The sequence below is a fragment of the Carcharhinus amblyrhynchos genome, chromosome 27 (assembly GCF_965287045.1).
Source record: "Carcharhinus amblyrhynchos chromosome 27, sCarAmb.v2.hapA, whole genome shotgun sequence".
Lineage (NCBI taxonomy): Eukaryota > Metazoa > Chordata > Chondrichthyes > Carcharhiniformes > Carcharhinidae > Carcharhinus > Carcharhinus amblyrhynchos.
Window position 1 is genome coordinate 16,099,386 of NC_137350.1, and position 20,458 is coordinate 16,119,843.

At 42.7% G+C, this 20,458-nt stretch overlaps 1 protein-coding gene across 3 annotated transcripts in view; it reads left to right on the forward strand.

The window, feature by feature from the left end:
- The window catches only part of LOC145359262 (anion exchange protein 2-like), a 61,182-nt gene that overhangs the window by 18,896 nt on the left and 21,828 nt on the right, over positions 1-20,458 (forward strand). For all 3 annotated transcript variants that reach the window (XM_080213777.1, XM_080213778.1, XM_080213779.1), the window contains 9 exons: positions 2,974-3,041; positions 7,093-7,273; positions 7,439-7,574; positions 9,845-9,929; positions 11,400-11,478; positions 13,338-13,522; positions 13,806-14,019; positions 18,283-18,489; positions 19,907-20,055. In XM_080213777.1, the coding sequence (XP_080069903.1) occupies positions 2,974-3,041; positions 7,093-7,273; positions 7,439-7,574; positions 9,845-9,929; positions 11,400-11,478; positions 13,338-13,522; positions 13,806-14,019; positions 18,283-18,489; positions 19,907-20,055 (1,304 nt within the window). The remainder of the gene's footprint in view (positions 1-2,973; positions 3,042-7,092; positions 7,274-7,438; positions 7,575-9,844; positions 9,930-11,399; positions 11,479-13,337; positions 13,523-13,805; positions 14,020-18,282; positions 18,490-19,906; positions 20,056-20,458) is intronic.

Below are 20,458 nucleotides of genomic sequence, written 5' to 3' on the forward strand. Positions count from 1 at the left end.
ACTTTCTTTAACTAGCTTCTGTCATTGGCTTTGTTTTAATGGAAACATGGGATCTATTTACAGGAAACATATCACAGCAGATTTCCTCTGCGACCAAGCGCAACAAAGTCATCAATGTTTTTTGTAATGAATATGTTTATGATTTCACTACACATTGTACAGAAAAGAAAGGAAGAAATCTGCCTCTATCAATGCCTGTATACTTGAAAAATAACCAGTGATAATAGGCAGAACGAATAATGCAAAGCAAGAAATGGCAGGGTTCAAAGTGAGCTATGGTAATGAAGCAGGGCATAGAAGTGGCAATGGGAGGAGACATAAATGGCAATCATTATCTAAGCTGACATTATCTAGGCAAGTAACACCCATCCCACCAGGTGCAAGGCATTGACCATCTACAACAAGAAAGAACCTAACCATTGCCCCTTGACATTCAATGGCATTAACGTCACTGAATGGTTGTGTGTTTGGAATGTGCTGTCTGAGAGGCCTTGGTGATTTCCTGCAGTGCATCTTGCAGATGTTACACACAGCTGCCAGTGTGCATTGGTGGTGGAGGGTTTGAATGTGTGTGGAAGGGGTAGCAATCAAGCGGGCTGCTTTGTCCTGGATGGTGTCTGGCTTCTTGAGTGCTGTTGGAGCTCCAGGCAAATGGAGATCACACTCTTGACTTGTGCCTTGTAGATTATAGACAATCTAGGGACTGAGAAAGTGAGTTTCTTACTGTTGGATTCCTAGCCTCGAAAGTGCTTTAGTAGCCACAGCACTTATATGGCTGGTCCAGTTCGGTTTCTGGTCAATGGTAACCTCAAAGATGTTGATAGTGGGGGATTCAGTGATATTAATGCAAATAACTGGCAATGAAGGCAGCAAAAAAGCATAATCCGGCTGGGATGGTAGAGGTGATTTGATTTGGATGGTTCAGTCTCCGTAAACAGACTGAATTCCAAACGTGTCTCCTCGAGGAACATCCAAGATAACTCACAGGATAGACTATTCATGAATATCACAGTCATGGAAGCGTAAAGTTGCAGAGAAAGAGAGATGAAACACAGTTTTGGATTGTGAGTTGTTTTGTCCTCAATCTGGATCATTTGAACTGCAAATGGATGATTCAGTTTGAATTATTGGCTTCTTTATTCCAGATGAGTTCTGATGGTGAAATTATTTATTGAGAGTGATCATTTTTTAAATATTAATTGATTGGATTTGGGTGTCACTGTCTTGGACAGCATTTATTGCTTGTCCCTAATTACTCTTGATTATCTCTCTTAATGAATGGTAAGCAATGTCCTCTATTCATTTGTAAAATATATCTTAAATGTAGAAGTAATCGTTCTCTGTAATTTGTGTCTGTTTAATGTGTGTTATATTTAATTAGACTCTGAGTTAATATAATTAAAGAGAACAGGGCCTATTTGGAAGACACATCTTAATTACTTTATATTTAAGCAAAGTGTCAGTCAAAAATTATATTTAAGCAAAGTATCAGGGTAGCACGGTGGCACAGTGGTTAGCACTGCTGCCTTACAGCGCCAGGGATCTGGGTTCGATTTTGGCCTTGGGTGACCGTCTGTGTGGAGTTTGCACATTCTCCTTGTGTCTGCATGGGTTTCCTCCAGGTGCTCCAGTTTCCTCCCACAGTGCAAAGATGGGCAGATTAGGTTGATTGCGATGCTAAATTGCAGAGAAAATATGTGGGGTTAAAGGGTTAGAACTTGGGTGGAATTGTTGTCGGTGCAGGCTCAATGGGCTGAATGGCCTCCTTCTGTACTGTCGGGATTCTATGAAAAACCAATTTAAGTAAAACTACCATTGAATTAGTAACCAAAATGGCCTATCTATGACAGTGAATAAGTTGCCTCCTGATAAACATTTTGTTTACTGCCTGCTTCATAAGGAAATATCATGGCTAATGATGTCCTCCATACTAGTACTGCACACAGTAATGGAGTATTCAATCGCATCCAATAACTTCCTGTTCCAAATGCAGACACCAATAGTCCTGGGACACTTGGCAGTGAAAGTTCACTGAGGGACCAGACAATAATGGTAAGCCGCATAAAGATAAATTGAATTCAGTAATGCTTTATGTGGAACCTATCTCAGTAAGCGTTAGCCACACATCAAGCTAGATATTGACATTCAGTCATAAAATAAATGACAGAATGTTCATAAGAGATTTCACTATCCATTATTTTAGATTTGGCTTTCAAATGAAGAGACTAACAATACCATTTATTCCAGAATAGTTGGCAAAAGAGTGACACATGAATGAATTAAACATCCACCTGCAAAGATTGGCAACAATTATTGTTATGCTGCAGAGAGTCCTCACTCAAAAGCACTCTAGTTTATTGGGACGGCTGATGATTGGTAAGGAGAAAGGGCAGTGAAATGAAGAGAAATAACCCAAGCTGGCAAAGAGGTCCTGTGGCGCAATGGACAGCGGCCCTATCTCTGAACTGGAAGCTCTGGGCTCAAGCCTCACTTCAGGACCTGATGCCCACAGCAGGTGTATGCGTAATACACCCACCCAGGTTGAATGTTGACCTGTTGCTACCTTGAATACACCTATGGTAGGACCTAAGAGAGGAGGGTTGCCTGATTGGTCATACTTGATACAGAGTGGCAGCCCCTAGTATAGCCTCTGGCAAAAGTTAGCAACCCATTCCAGGAATAACTCATTTTGGAAACAGATATAAGCACACTTTTTGTCTGCCTCACGCATTACTAGACATGGGAAAGCCTCAAAGTCTGATCCAGAAAGGAACTTTCAGTACTTAACTTCTGTTTATTTAGTTGGTTCGTTAGTACAGTACAAGAAAAGACATAAAATGAAATAAAATAAATGACAGAATGAAGTGTTTAAGGTTGAGCAAAGTGCATGTTGTTCTCAAAAATAGAAATTAAACCTTTTTGTTGTTTTTTTTAAAGTATTTTCCTCATATTAATTATGTTAATTCTGAATAGGTCCTAGAGGGAGTCAAGATCAATCTGGCAAATACCATAAGGGACACGGAGGAGTCATTTCCAACCAGGTACTGTTTGACTGTGAAAATTATCTATTCTAAAGTGTCAATGTAATTGCTGTAGCAGTTTGAATGATGTATGCAATCTTTTGGAAACTGATTTTGGAATGATTACCAACTAGTTGATAACAGTGACTGCATGTCAGAGTAATTCTTTTTTTCATTCATTTATGGATTTTGGGTGTTGCTGACTGGGCCAGCATTGATTGCCCATTCCTAATTGCCCCTGAGAAGGTGGTAGTGAGCTGCCTTCTTGAACTGCTGTAGCCCATGTGGTGTAGGTACACCCACAGTACTGTTAGGGAGGGAGTTCCAGGATTTTAACCCAACGACAGTGAAGGAATGGTGATTTTTTTCAAGTTAAGGTGGTGATGACTTGGAGGGGAACTTCCAAGTGGTGGTGTTCCCATGTGTCTGCTGCCCATGTGCTTCTAGATGGTAGTGGTTGTGGGTTTGGTAGGTGCTGCCTAAGGAGCCTTGGTGAGTTTGCAGTACATGAAGCATGTGGTAGCATAATAGTTATGTTACTAGATAGACCCCCAGACACATGATTTGGAGGCAAAGGATCAAATCCCACTTCAATAGTTCTAAATATAATTTGGAGTAAAAAGCTAGTATTGGTAATGGCGACCATAAAACTGCAAGGTTGTTCTACAAACCCAGATGGTTTTCTAATGTTCTTCAGGGAGAGAAATCCCTTATCCAGTCTCATCTAAATGTGACTCCCAACCCACAACAATGTGCTTAACTCTTAACTGCCCTCTGAAACGATTTATCAAACTAATCGGCTACATCAAACTACTACAAAAACAAAAATCATATATGAATACTAATGACCACCTGGGCACCTAACATGATAAAGATGCAGTCAACTTGCAAGTTCCTCCTCATAATAGTATACACTCAAGAGGGAATGGCCTTGTCAGGGTCCTCAATATTGACTCTGGATCCCATGAGGTGTCACGGCATCAGACCAAACATGGGTAAGAAACTACGTGCTGATTACTACCTACTGCCCTCTCTACATCACTCCCATACATGAGTGATGCGCATGTACTCCGCCATCTTGAGAACCACTTGAAAGAAACAGGGTGGAAAAGGCACAGAATTTTCTTGATAGCGTCACTACTGAGAAAACTGGCCAAATTCTGAAGGACATAACTGCCAGAATTGGCATGTAGTACAAAATAAGTGAACCAACAAGAGGGAAAAACTCATCTGACACTGTCTTCACTAAATTAACTGCAACAAAGCATCATCCATGAGAGTATTCAGAGGAGTGACCAATGCACAGTCCTTATAGAGACAAGTTCCCATCTTCACTTTGAGGACACTCTCCATGTGTGACATGGCACTACCGCTGCAGTGCTAGATGGGATAGATCCAGAACAGAATCAGCAGCTCAATACTGAGCATCCATCAGACTCTAGGTGTCATGTGCAGCAGTAGTAGAATTGTATCCCACCACACTGACCTTCCGGTTCAGCATATCTTTCTGTCTGCTGTTGTCATCAACCAAGGGGACCCATCCAGGTTTAAGGAGCATGTAAAAGAGCATGCCTGGAACAGTACTAGGTGTAACCTAAAATTGAGAGGTCAACGTAGTGAAGCAACAGCAAAGGCAGCACGCATATTAAACAGAAAAAATAGCACGTTGTAGACTGAGTAATTGACCCCATAACCAATGGATCTGGTCAAAGCTCTGAGATCCTGCCATGTCTCATCATAAATGATGGCGGACAATTGAACATCCCCGTCATCCATGGAGCTCAGTATGTGAGTGTGAAAGACAAGTGAAGTGTTTGCAGCTATCTTTCGGGCAGAATGGATAATCTAGCTCAGCCTCCTTCTGTGGTCACCTAACATCGTGTCAAAACATTACTAATCATACTGAACACAGCAAAGGTTATGGACCTCGCAACCTGCCAGCTATAGAGCTGAAAACCTGTTCTCCAGAATTAACCGCATATCCAACCAAATGGTTCCAGTGCAGCTGCGATATTGGTGACTGCCCAACCGAGTGGAAAATTGCCCAGATAAACATCTGTTTACAAAAAATAGAAAAAAATCCATTTGGCTAATCACTGAATTATAAGGTAATCCACCCTCAATCATCAGAAAAGTGATGGAAGATGTCACAAATAATGCTATCAAACAGCGCTTACACAGTAATAACCTTCTCACCAGTGCTCAGTTTGCATTCCCATAGGACCATTCATTCCAGGCCTCATTGCAGCCTTGATCCAAACATTGACAAAAGTGCTGACTTCAAGATATGGGATGAGAGTGACAGCCCTTGACATAATGGCAGCATTTGACCCAAGTGAAAGTGAAGTCATTGGGAATCGAGGGGGAAATGTCTCCACTGGCTGAAGTCACACTTAAGACAGATTCACAGTGCCAGGATCCCAGGTATGAATCCCAGCATGGGTCACTGTCTGTGTAGAGTTTGCACATTCTACCAGTGTGTGCATGAGTTTCCTCCCGGTGCTCCGGTTTGCTCCTGCAATCCGAAGATGTACGGGTTAGATGGATTGGCCATGCTAAATTACCCCTTAGTGTCAGGGGGGCTAGCTAGGGTAAATGCATGGGGTCATGGTGATAGGGCCTGGATAGGGTTGTGGTCAGTGTACATTCAATGGGCCGAATGGTCTCCTTCTGCTCTGTATGATTCTATGATACATAGCAAAGGATCATGAGGTGTTGTAGTAGTTGGAAGTTAATCACCTCAGTTCTGGACATTGTTGCAGGTGCTCTTTAAGGCAGTGTTCTAGATCCTACTACCTTCAGCTACAATGACCTAGTCTCCATCATATGGCCAAGAATGGGGATGTTTACCAATAATTACACAGTGTCTAGCGCCATTCATCAGTCCTCAGATCTGTAGCAGTCTATGCCCACACGTACAAAAAATCTAGACAACATTCAGGCTTGTGTTCACACGTGATAAGTAACATGCTCACCACACAAACTCCCAGCAATGGCCATCTCCAACAAGACAGAACCTAACCATCTCCATATGATATTCAACCTCATTACCATCACTGAATCCTCTACAACAACATCCTTCAGGTTGGTATTAATCAGTCAGTTAACTGGACCAGCCACATAAATACCATCACGGCAGGGACAGACCAAAGACTGGAAATTTGTCAGCTAGTAACTCACTCCCTGATTCCCCAAAGCCAGTCCACCATCCACAAGGAATGAGTCAGGAGTGTGATGAAAAGTTTGCCCAAATGCAGCAGCTCTAACAACATTAAGATGCACAATAACATCCAGGCCAAGCAATTAGCTTAATTGGCAACCCTCCTTCACTGGTGCACTGTGACTTCAGTATGTACCATCTACAAAATGCACTGCAACTACTCACCAAGGCTTCAACTGCAGTTTCCAAACCTGCAATCTTTGCCACCTAGAAAGACAAGGGAATCAGGTGCATGGGAACATGCACCTCCTCTAAGTTCCTCTTCAATAACACGCTATCTTGACTTGAAAATTTGATGTCACTCCATCATGTGGTCAAAATCCTGGAGCTCCCTCAATATCTGCACTATGGGTGTACCTTCACCACATGGACCGCAGAAGTTGAAAAAGACAGCTCACTCAAAACTACTCAAAGGTAGTTAGAGGTAGGCAACAAATGCTGGCCTGGCCAGTGACACCTTTTTCCTTAAATAAATAAAAATGAAAGCACTTTAGAATACTTCTAAAACATGTGGTAATGTTTATATAAGTTTTTTCTTATCATCCATGGGCCCCTTGGTGTCACTGGCTGGTCAGCATTTAATGCCCATCCCTAGTTGCCCTTGAGAAGGTGGTGGTGAGCTGCCTTCTTGAATTGCTGCAGTCCATGTGCTGTGGGTTGTCTTATAATGCCGTTGGGGAGGGAATTACAGGATTTTGACCCAGCAACTGCGTAGGAACAGCGATGTCTTTCCAAGTCAAGATGGTGAGTGGCTTGGAGGGAAACTATGATTCTATGTGATTTCAGAAAAGAGTTGATGAAGTTGGCCATTCTGTGGTCACTTCAACCCTTTGCTACTGTGTCTTACCACAGGTATTCGTTGAAATGAATGAGCTGATGATGGACAAAGAGAAACATTCTTATTGGCAAGAAACTGGACGATGGATAAAGTATGAAGAGAACATGGACATGGATGCAGACCGCTGGGGTAAACCACATGTCCCTTCACTCACCTTCAGAAGTCTCCTGGAGCTCCGAAAGGGCATCAGTAAAGGTGAGTATCGTGCATATTTCCCAATCCTTCAGGGCTATAGAAGTTCAAAGATTTTACCGCGCATGTAAACCCAGGGTTCGGTAGGAATATTGCAAAACTGATACATTACCAAGCATGTTTGCAAAAAGCCAGTTTAAAAACCTTTTCTCTTTTTCTCACCCAAAGGTGCTGTCCTGCTGGACCTGAACGAAAACACATTTCCTGGCATTAGTATTCATATCGTCGAAAAGATGTTAGCCAATGATCAGATCAGGGCAGAAAATAAAATCAGCGTACTGAACGTCTTGCTCCAGAAACATAGGTAAATTCACCATGTGCCCTCTCATCTTTTCAGACACAGGATCAGGTTCCTGCAGTAGGTTCATTGTGGAAGTTACTGGAGGATCCAGTATTCTGAAAGCAAAATATTTGCTGCAATGGTGAAAAAGTTAGTTTCAAGCTCTCCTAACTATTAAATAGTATTTCTCTGACTTCTTTAAGTAAGACTTATTAGAATGGTACCCAGGCTGAGACAGTTAAATTATGTGCAGAGAGTAGAGAAGCTGGGGTTTGCCCCTCATTTGCTAAGTTCTCAAAATCATGAATGGTTTTGATGGAGTAGGTAAAGAGAAACATTCTTCCAGTGGCAGAAGGGTCAGTAATAGAACATAGAACATAGAACATTACAGCGCAGTGAAGGCCCTTCGGCCCTCGATGTTGCGCCGACGAATGGAACCAATCTAATGACCCTCTAACCTAAACTAACCCAGTATTATTCATATGCCTATCCAATGACCATCGGAATGCTCTTAAAGTTGGCGAGTCCACTACTGCTACAGGCAGGGCATTCCACGCCCTTACTACCCTCTGAGTAAAGAATGAGATGATACAGGCTTAAGATCAATGGCAAAAGAAACAGAGGTGACATGAGGAATCTCAAAGTGAGATATTGAGCTCTGCAATGCATTACCTGACAGAATGGTGGACACAGCTTCAATTGTAACATTCAGAAGGGTGGACATAAAATGAAAGGAAAGGGATTTATAGGGCTATGGGGAAAGATCAGAGAAGTGTACAATTGGATAGCTCTATCAAAGAGATGGCACAGACATAATGGGCTGAATGGTCTCCATCTGTAATGTACCATTCTATAATTCTATGATTCTAAATATCAGACCATTCTAAAAATCAGACAACCGTTATGCCCACAGCAGATGTTAATTGCTGAGCAAACCAAATCCCAGAAGGAAACCTGATTTATGAACAATAATCCTTTAATCTGTATTCTGAAAATGAGAAGAAACCTACGATCTCAGCAGCATAGAATTCCAATGCAACTTTTAAAAATTGAAAGTTTTTTAACACAAAGAAAAGTTAAACATACAAGATTACAGTTACACCTTCAAAACAGTCTTACAAAACTTCCCCCAAAAAGCCTACTTGATCAGACATACAAGTAAACACTTTCCAGCCAACAATCCCTTATAGATGTTTAACTGTGAAAATCCAGTCATATTATCAGTGGGAAAACTGCTTTAATTGTAGTAAAGGTATGCCACATGACTTCACAACCTTGCTTTCTCTCTGCTGTGGAAATCCAAGAATCTTCAGAAACAAGACTGCTTTCTGAAACTCATGAGAGTTCCAGCTTGACTAAATGGCTAATTCAAACTCTGCACCTTCTTCCAGCACTAGCTGTTCGCAGGAAGTCTTCCTCACCCAGTCAACACAACTCTTAAGTATTCCTTTTCCATTTTATCTTCAATTCTATTGCACTCAGCACTCGTTTAAATTTAACTTTTCCAAAATAAAAGAATACTTTTGTATTTTTCCTATTGCCTCCCCTTTCAGTCCAAACAAAATGTAATAACTTTCCCATGTTTACTTATGAAATTTTAGCAAACAGTAAAAATCTTTTAATCCCATTTGAAATTTAACAGCTAAAAAAGAAACAGGTCCCTCGTTATCTCCTAATGCAAACTTCTAAACTCTACTGATTTACACTGTGGGCGGCACAGTGGTGCAGTGGTTAGCACTGCTGCCCCACAGCACCAGGGACCTGGGTTCAATTCCAGCCTTGGGTCACTGTCTATGTGGAATCTGCATGCTCTCCCCTGTGTTTGCATGGGTTTCCTCCGGGTGCTCCGGTTTCCTCCCACAGTCCAAAGATGTGTGGATTAGGTTGATTGACCATGCTAAATTGACCCTAGTGTCAAGGGATTAGCAAGATAACTATGTGGGGTTATGGGAATAAGGCCTGGGTGGGACTGTGGTCGGTGTAGACTCAATGGGCTGAATGGCCTCCTTCTGCACTGTAGGGATTCTATGATGTTATCATACTTATAAATCTACTTGACCATAGCTTAATTCCAATGCATGAATTCCTTTTCATCTCTCAGCTGTCCTGGACAAGTTGTCTCCATTAACCTTTCCCCAGCTTAATTAAACCATTTTCACAAACTGACTCCTTTATGGAAAAAACACAATATTTTTTAAAAATAACATCCATCCTCATACTTTGCAAAATATATCTGATTGTTATATGTTCTATGTAAATGAATATTGAATGATTTGAATGTTTTATTGCCATAGGCACCACTTGGATGAAGATGATGGTACACAGCTTTTTATGAGTGAAAAAGATATTGAAATACAGCTCCATCCCCTTAAGAAAGAGGCAAGTCAAATACAATAAATCCGTTAGAAACGGTCACTACCTACCCAAGGAATTACCTTATTGAGAAAGATAAGCAGAGAATGTTATTTTAATTGAAATGGTGGAGTGCCAATTTTGGGATTTTCAAAATAGAAAGATTTATTAACAAGAAGGAAAGAAAGCATTAATTAATGACTAACATTCAGGGCTGCTTGACAACAGAGAAATGAATAAGCCCAACAAGTTCAACAGAGAGATAGGGTTCAAATTCTCCCAAAGTCCCTGAGATGAAAGATTTCTTTCATTCTAAGAGTTATGTGTAAAATTAAGTTGGGCAGTCTCTACTTAGGTTGAGTGGTGTGGCCCAGTTGGGAAAGTTTGATAGAATAGTGCAGAGGAAGCAGTAATTTGTTGCTAATGAGTTTGATATTTTGTCTGGAAATCATGCTAGAACTAGCCTGGGAGTGTCTCATTTTGCCACTGGGCACCAGAAGTAGATAAATATTTCAAATGCCACGTTTGCCACTCCTCACCTCATTAAGAACGGAAACTCAGCAAATCTAAAGAAATATAAAGCTCACCTAATGGCTTTGTTCTGATTATCCATCATGGGGAAAGGCTTCCAAACTAGCTCACTAAGAATATGACATAGATCTGGCTTCTCTTTGTCAGCAAGATATCTCACCTTCTCCCTGGACGAACACGCCTCACTTACCAACGTTCAACAAATTTAGTCATAGATTTGCAAAAGTAAGGGGAAGTGGTGGTGTGATCTTAGCACAAGGGAGGTTGAGGCGGGCAACGGGGGGTGTGGCGGTGGTCAAGGCTGGCCGGGACATCTCCGGGAGGCCAGCAATCAGGCCTTAGGGGGGTGGTGGGGTGAGAGGGCTGGCGTTGTCAGGGTCATCGGGCTGGCCAGCAATTCGGAGACCAGCAGACAGGGGCCACTCTCGGTGCTGACTGACTGACACATACGCAACGGCCTGCTCAGTGCTTTGATGCCGGCCTCTCCAGCGGGGATAGGCCCCATCCTCAGCTTTTTAACGCGAAACGCACTGATGGTATCTGCAATGCAGAGTGTTGGAGATTCATTTTTAAACTCCCACTGAAAAAAAGCGCGATTTACTCCAGTTTTTTACATGAATTCGACACAGACTTTTTTTTAAGAATTTTGTCCATGATCACTGCGTTACGTGCACTGTCCTGTACAAAGTATTGCAGAATCAATGTGTCCTACTGAACACTGTGACCATGTGGCTATCATATGTAACCTACACAATCACAATAACGAGGGACACAATGATATAGATGTATTTAGAAAGTTGATGTGTACTATTGGATGCGACCGTCACAGTGCTGATGTGCACAAAAGAATCCCACTTATGAAAACTTCTCTCCGGCTTTTGTTACGGGACTTGGATTTTTTTATGTAAGAGAATTGGAGAAAGGTTTCACTTGAAGTAAATTGTAATGTTTGCGATTGTGACACAGGAACATCAGCGGAAGAAAGGCCACTCAGAAATAATGGATAAAATCCCAGAAAACACAGAAGCCACCATAGTTCTCGTTGGTAAGTGTGGTCTTTGCTTACATTGTGCTTTAGTGCACAAAAGAAAATTGCTTGAATTAGAATTAGAATCACAAAATGTTCATGCAGGATATCACCTTCCATCCTTGCGTGGGGCAGGGGAGAGTGCCGTGGATGCTGGAATCTGAAACAAGAACAGAAAATGCTGGAAAATCTCAGCAGGCCCGACAGCATCTGTGGAGAGAGAATAGAACCAACGTTTCGAGTTTAGATGACTTTTCATCAGAGCGGTCTGATAAAGGGTCACCTTGACTCAAAATGTTTGGTCTATTCTCTCTCCACAGGCGCTGTCAGACCTGCTGAGATTTTCCAGCATTTTCTGAGCATGTGAGGAATCAGTAGACCTTTGATAAGTTGCACCAACACACACCAACCAAAATTAGAAAATTGCAGCACCATGTGAGTATGATCTGCATGGGCAACGTGTGGGCCAGCCTCGTGACTGAAGGTGATTATAATGGAAATCGCACTGTCAGGTATTTAAAATTCTAGCACAATTTCTACCAAACCTCTTCTTGCCATCATCCTTCCTGCTATTATGGTCCTCTATTTTGAGACCACCCCTTGGCCAGTTTGGTAGGTCTATATCTTCAAAGCATTTTCTGAACTTGGAGTTGTTCATAATCTGGGAGGGCACCCTAGTGAATTACTGAATGAGCGCTGCATTGTTTAAGAAGCTATCCCTGGTACAAAAGATTCAGCCAAGGTTCAACCTGTTTTTCTTTTATTTGCTCAAGGGATACAGGAATACTGGGCTGGGCTTAGCATTTATTGCCCATCCATATTGCCCCTTGAACTGAGTGTCTCACTCGGCCATTTCAGAGGGGGAGTTAAAAGTTGACCTCGTTACTCTGGGTCTGGTAAGGATGTCAGATTTGCTTCCCTAAAGGACGTTAGCAAACCAGATAGGTTTTTATGACAATTGTTCTATGGTCATCATTAGACTTTTAATTGCAGATTTTCCCTTTTATTGAATTCAAATTTCACCATCTGCCATAATGGGATTTGAACCCAGGTCTCAGGAGCATCAATCTGGCTCTCTGGATTACTAATCCAATGACCATACCACTATGCCACCACCTCCCTACTAAGAGTTGGCACTCTTCATTGTTGTCCTGGCCAACTTTGCTAAAACCACCAAAACAAGTTAAATTGTCACTCATGTGGTTGCTATTTGTGTTATGTTGTTCATGCAAACTAGCTGTTGCATTTGATAATGTACAAAAGTATTTTTGCAATTTGTTTACCTCCTGCTTATGGGCCATTTTTTCTAAAAATATTTACAAATTGGCTATACCCTTGTTCCAGTACCTGACTTCCAGAACTCAGGTCTGCAACATTTAAAGTCTTTCATTTTACTTTTCAACCTCTTTACTTGAGACTTTGTTACTATTAAATATCTCTCTTAACTCTGAAGGCCACTACTTCCTCCAGCCTTACTGCCACTCATAACAGTTGTGCTCACCAAACTGATTTAAAGTGATTTAGTTGCTATGTTTTGGACCTTCCCTGGGGTTACTCTAGGTCGATACTCACTTTCTTCATGCCCCAGACACCACTGGACTCAAACCACAAGAAATTGCAGGAAATCTAAATGGAAACACTGGCAACAGAAAGCTATGCTTCAGTAGCATGAAGTTTTGTGATGAAGAGGTCATGAATTATAATGGTGATTTATTGATTGAACTCAAAACATTAACTGTCTTTCTCTCCACAGATGCTGCCAAACCTGCTGAGTTTATCCAGCATTTTCTGGGTTTTATATTGATACAAAATACCTGCTCAATTTGCATCTCATACCCAGAATATTCTAAGTTATCTCAATGCTTTCCCCTTAACAGGCTGCGTGGAGTCTCTGCGATCTCCAACGATGGGTTTTGTGCGACTGGAGACAGCTGTTCATTTGGAATCAATTCTAGAAATTTCTATCCCTATTCGATTCATTTATGTGCTCCTGGGGCCCAGCACTTCTGGGATGGATTACCATGAAATTGGACGCTCAATTTCAACTCTAATGTCAGACAGGGTATGAAAACTTTCCAAAGCTTTCAGTACATACAATTCACATGTTATTGCTCCAAGTTCGTGAAAACCAGCCAAGCATTTCTTAGCAAGACTGGAGCTTAATTATTGACCATAATGCAACTTGCATTCAAATCAATAAGCTTGTTGCATTAAGAAGTTTGGCAGTTCAAAAGCCTTGTTGGATTTTGCAATTGTTTACTTTTAAGGATACAAAGAGACAAATCATTTTTTGGGGAGAGAAAAGTCATTGTGAGTGCTTTAATGTCTTTCCCATCTTTCTCCAGACTTTCCACAGAGTGGCATATGAAGCAAAAGACAGCAATGATTTGCTGAATGGTATCAATGAGTTCCTGGACTGCAGTATTGTCATTCCCCCAACAGAGATTCAAGATGAGGAGCTGTTAAGATCTGTGGTACCGTTTCAGCATGAAATGTTGATGAAGAGGCAGAAGCAGCAGGAAGACTTAGCGGCAAAAAGAGATGACAGTCACCAGCCAGGTAGGCCAGAGCCAAGCCTATCTTGTACATCAGGAACAGAGGTCCAGCCAAATTCCCCTCAGCCACAATTAAAAAAAAAACATGGTGCATCATAGAAATCAGGGCATCCTCTAGCACAGAGGCTATTCAGCCCGTCGTGCCTGTGTCAGCTCTTTGGAAAAGTTATCCAATTAGTCCCACTCCTTTCTCCTCAACTCTTCCCCTCACCACTCCCACTTTTTCGAGTTTATACCCAGTTCCCTTTTGGATGTTCCTGTTGAATATGCTTCTACATTCTTTCAGGCAGTGCATTCTCACTCAGAACAACACTGTGTGAAAGAAAACCCTTCTCATTGTAATCAGTCTGCGGAGGCAGAAGTCTCTTCACCAAAATCCCTTTATTTACAAACAATAGCACACAAAGTCAGCAGTCTATCTCCCAGGGATGTCAGAGGAACTGGCAGATCATTCTCTGGTGGGGGGAGGAGGAGGCGGGTCAGATGTATCTCTGGTTTGGTGGGGGGCAGGAGGAGGGCCAGATGTATCTCTGGTGGGGGAGACCAGATAATTCTTTGGGGGAGGGGGGGGGTGGGTGGGGGAGGGAGGTCAGATGGTTCTCTGGCGGGCTGGGGAGGGAGGTCAGATCATTCTCTGGTGGGAGGGGAGGGAGGCCGGATGGTTCTCTGGTGGAGAAGGGGGATGGGGTGGGAGGGATAGGGAGGGGAGGGAAGCCCGATCATTCTCTGGTGGGGGAGGTGAGAGGGGGGAGAGAAAAGCAGGAGGAGGCCAGATCACTCTCTAGGAAGGGTGGCTAAATGATATCTGGTGGTGGAGGGGTGGGGGAGGGGGCAGATCATTTTCTGGTGGGGGAGCGGAGGAGGAAACGGAGGCTAGATCGCTGTCTGGTGGGGGGAAGGAGACAGGTCAGATGTTTCTCTGGTGGGGGAAGCAGGGACGGGGGTGGTCCATTGCCACTCTGCGATCGATTGGTGGGGAGAAAGTGGGACGGGGGTCGCGATCAGTCTGAGTAGCGGGGGAAGTGAATGGGTAAGGGGGACAGTTATGTTGTGGGGGGGGGGGGTGATATCTTTGGGGGCCATTGCTCCCATTTTATTCATTTTTTGTGGCCCGGGAGCAATGTGAGAGGGGAGCGTTCATCAAATTTTTTTCCACTGCGCATGCATAGTTCAAAGCTCCAATCAGAGCAGTGCGATTCAGGGGCGTGATTTTTTTTCCAGGCTAAGTGCATATGGGGGCGCCTGAGAACAGGTTTCCAAGTCAGATCTGAATTGTGCCCAGATTCAGCACTTAGAATGAAAATGGTAAAATCGCCCCCTACAATTCTATTTTTCTCCTTTCCAAACAAGATTTGCTTGAATGTTGGTTAAACATTAACTGACTCAGAATACTATCAAAGTAATTGGCTGGAAAGAATGACTGGTCCTGATGGAGCACAGATAAAATGGTGTGTTTTACAATGGTCAGACTTCCATGGATCCCTATAGTGCAGAAAGATGCCAATCAGCCCATCAAGTTGGCACCGGCTCTCCATAAGAGCATCTTGCTCTTTGCCCTATCCCCATAAGCCCCACACATTTACCATGGCAAATCCATCTGACCTTTATGTCATGCTAAAGGATAATTTAGCATTGCCAAACTGTTCAACCCACACATTCTTTGGAGTATGGGAGGAAACCGGAGCAGCCAGAGGAAACCCACGCAGACACGGGGAGAACATGCAAACTCCACACAGACAGTGACCCAAGGCCAGAACCGAACCCAGGCTTTGTGAGGCAGAGGTGCTAACCCCTGTGCCACCGTACTCCCCTTAAAATGTAAAATGGATTATGGTCAACACTTATATTTTTATTTTATGTTGTCAGCCACAAGTGAAAATATCTCATCATAGTAGAGCAGAAATAACTGAGTAACTGAGAGATCCTCACTGGAATCTAGTGCACAAGTATCGTATTGATGTGGGACAGACCAGGTGGATTATTGTGTATTGTTTGTCATTGTTGGTATGCTCTTTTATAGTGTTGCAGAACAAATTCAAGTTTTAAGTTTGGCTGAGATTGATATTTACTCAGTTTAAATAGCAATGCTTTTGATTGCAGCTTTGGCATTCTGCTTACATATGAGCTTCCTAGGAATTCATTGACTCTTTCGGCAGCCTATAATTTGATCATGATTGGGTGTCTAATCTCTATATTATCAGCTGTTTCAGGAGTTATTCAGTAACCCAAAATAAGCACAGGAAATCAAATCAGCTTTGTGCGTGAAGGTTTCTCAGTAAAGAACTTTTTATAATTATTCACTCGCAAATATTCAATGAAGACAAAGCCACAGTTTATCACAAGACATAGGAGCAAAAGTGGGCCATTCAGCCCCTCAAGTCTGCTCCACTGTTCCATCAGATCATTACTGGTCTGATATGATAATCCTCAACTTTTCTGCCTTGTCCCCATAACTCTTGATTCCCTTACTGATTAAAGATATATCTTAGTCTTGAACAAACTTAACAACCCAGCCTCAACAGCTCTCTGAAGTAAAGAGTGCCAGAGATTCACTACTCTCTGAGAGAAGAAATTCCTCCTCATCTGTCTTAAATGGACAACCCCCTTACTCTGAGATTATGCCCCCTGATCCTGGACATCCCCCAAGAGGAAGCAAGCTCTCAACATCTACCCTGTCAAGCCCCCTTAGAATCCCAAATGTCTCATTAGAACTAAGAACTAGGGCCATCTGGCCCCCTTGAGCCTGCTCCGCTGTTCAGTAAGATCATAACTGATCTTTTTGTAGACTCAGCTCCACTTACCTGCCACTCACAATAACCCTTAATTCCTTTCAATCTATCTATCTTTGCCTTAAAAATATTCAGCGAGGTAGCCTCAACTGCTTCATTGGGCAGGGAATTCCACAGATTCACAGCTTTTTGGGTGAAGAAGTTTCTCCTCAACTCAACCCTAAATCTACTCCCCTTTATTTTGAGGCTATGCCCCTTAGTTTTAGTTTCATCCGCCCGTGGAAACAACCTCCCTGCTTCTATCTTATCATAATTTTATATGTTTCTATAAGATCCCCCCCTTAATCTTCTATGTTCCAATGAGTATTGTCCCAGTTTACACAGTCTCTCCTCATAAGCTAACCCTCTCGAATCCGGCATCAGCCTAGTGCATCTCCACTGCATCCTCTCCAGTATATCCTTTCTCAAGTAAGGAGACAATTACTGTACACAGTAGAGTCTCAATAAGTCCACTTCTCGTTCTCCTAAACTCCAATGAGTACAGGCCCAAAGTACTCAACCTGTCCTCACAAAAAAATCCCTCCATACACAAAATCAACCTGGTGAACCTTCTCTGGATAGCCTTCAATGCCAGTATATCTTTCCTTAGATAAGACGACCAAAAATGTTCAGAATATTCCAAGTTTCCAGTTTTATGAGATTGTCTGAGTGGCGTTGGTGAAAAGCAGTAAAGGGTGACGCAGTCAGCAAAGACAGTATAAGGGAATTGCTGAGCAATCGTTGTGGATAGTGGATAATCTGAGGAACAGTCAGGACAGATACCACACAGGATACTGTGTGGATACTGGACAAGAGATACTGAACTATGGAAATAAAATGGATCTGAGTATTTAGAAAAAGTATGAGATGACATGGGTTGTGCTCAACCTAAATTTAACAGAAAACTGTCAGTACAAGGAACGATGGCACAGGGGTTAGCACTGCTGCCTCACAGTGCCAGGGACCCAGGTTCGATTCCCAGCTTGGGTCTGTGCACGTTCTCCCCATGCCTGAGTGGGTTTCTTCTGGGTGCTTTGGTTTCCCCCACAGTCTGAAAGGTGTGCGGGTTAGGTGCATTGGCAGTGCTAAATTAGGTCAGTGTACCCGAACAGGCACTAGTGTGATGACTGAGGGATTTCATTGCAGTGTTAGCATACTTATGAAACTAGTAAATAAAGGGAATGCAGATAACAGGATGGTGCAGTTAACAGTCAGTGCCTGTAGCTGCAGATAGTGCGATGATGTGCACTCCAGCCAATACTGGAGACGTAGCAGGTGGTGTGAAATACCACTGGGGGAATGAACCATGAAACAAGAAGTGTTGCAGTGCTAAGCAGCATGAGGTGACGTAGACAGATTTACTGGTCATATTAAATCTGATCAAGGACAGTTACTGAAGAAACATTCATCCCAAGCACCCATTAAATCGGTAAATGGGAAGTGGCTTGGTTCTGGAATTAGATACAACTCTCCTAATGCCTATGTGTCAATCTTTGCAGCTCCAAAAAGCCCAACACCAGATGATGACGATGATCCGCTCAGAAGAACCAGGAAACCATTTGGAGGTTTAATCCGAGATATTAAACGTCGTCATCCCAAATACCTGAGTGACATCAAGGATGCCCTGAATACTCAGTGTCTGGCTGCAATTATTTTCATTTATTTTGCAGCTCTGTCTCCTGCCATCACATTTGGTAGTCTACTCGGTATGAAGTTATTTTGAGAATTATTTTTCATCCTGTCAGGAATTCAAAAAACAGGTCATAAAAGTAATTTTTAAATAGAAAGTGCTGTACCTAAAGCATCTGGTAATGATGTATTCAGCTGATAACTCCTTTACTGATAATGGACTGAGTAACGATAACCTATATATACAATGCAGAATCGAATGCAATATTAAGTATCATTAAATACTCCAAATAACTCTCTCATTGCAAAGTGACATAGGCTACACCCAAATAGAATAACTCTGATCTCAAATGGTGCAACAACCTCACCTTATTCCTCCAAGAAGCTTGATTTTGTCTTTTCTTTCACCAAACACTTTCCCCTCAACAAGTCCCAACTTATATCATTCATGTCCGTCAAGGACTTGAACCCGACTCCTGTATCTGTGGAGCTTCATCTAATGTCCCACCTCACATTCCAGGCAGATGTGATAAGCTATCCTTCCTTTATCTTTAGCACCTACCCTCTTGGACTTGTTTTTTTACAAGCTTGACACAATCAAACTTCAGCTTTTTTTATAGAACCATAGAATCCCTAGAGTGCAGAAGGAGGCCATTCAGCCCATTGCGTCTGCACCAGCTCTCCAAAAGAGCATGCTACCCAGGCCCACCACTCTCCCCTCCCCCTCCCCCATACATTTACCATGGCTAATCCACCTAACCTACGCATGCTTGCATACTAAGGAGCAATTTTAGCCTGGCTAATCCATCTAACCTGGACACCTTTGGGCTGTGGGAGGAAACCGGAGCACCCGGAGGAAACCCACGCAGACACGGAGAGACTGTGCAAACTCCACGCAGACAGGCACCCAAGGTAAGAATTGAACCCGGGTGCCTGGTGCTGTGATGCAGCAGTGCTAACCACTGTGCAACTATGCCACTCTATGCTTCTTAATTTACCAAACCTTCACTTAACTTTCTTATCCACGTTGGTGGTTCCCTGTATTATGGATTTTAGCCTTTTTTCCTTGGTTCCCCAATTTTAAAAAGCTAGAAACTATCACAGTCTGAAGTGACATATGGAACCTAACAATATCCAGCAGAGACACAGACTCTCATGAAATAGTGTTAACCCTTAGCTTTGTATCTTGAACTGGCGTCTTTGGACTTCACTAATTATTTATTCCGGTTAATTGATTTATGATAAAAGATACTAATGTTAGACCTACAAATTAAAATGTGAACGGGATCAACTTTCTAATTGAAAAAAGCAAGATGTTTCCCACACTTTATCTGAATAAGATGAATGTATTGCACCTATACAGCAAAGGCATTTAATTCAACTCTGTCTAATATTGACGTCAGACACTCATATTGACTCCCTGCCATGTAATTCTAACTGTATTTCCATTCCTTCAGCCTTGCTGTGCCTAACTACTGTCACTTCTGTGTCCAGGTGAGAAGACAGAGGGTTGGATGGGTGTTTCTGAGCTGATTATTTCAACGGCAATTCAAGGAGTTATCTTCTGTCTAATTGGTGCACAACCCCTTCTCGTATTGGGTTTTTCAGGTCCTCTCTTAGTGTTTGAAGAAGCTTATTATAGTGTAAGTCTCTAGACTTTTCTTGTTGGTAATTTAAGCCTCTGTTCCCCAATGATTTGTAAAGATGATGCAGTTATACTGAACCACAATGGCAGCACACGGTGGCACAATGGGCTGCACAGTGGCACAATGTTTAGCGCTGCTGCCTCACAGTGCCAGGGACCCGAGTTCAAATCCGGCCTCAGGTCACTGTCTGTGTGGAGTTTGCACATTCTCCCGTGTCTGCGTGGGTTTCCTCCGAGTGCTCTGGTTTCCTCCCACGCTCCTAGGATGTACTAGTTAGGGTGATTGGCATGCTAAGTTGCCCCTTAGTGTTAGGGGAATTAGCAAAATAAATATGTGGGGTGTCAGGGAAAGGCCTTGGGTGGGATTGTTGCTGGTGCAGGCTCAGTGGGCTGAATGGCCT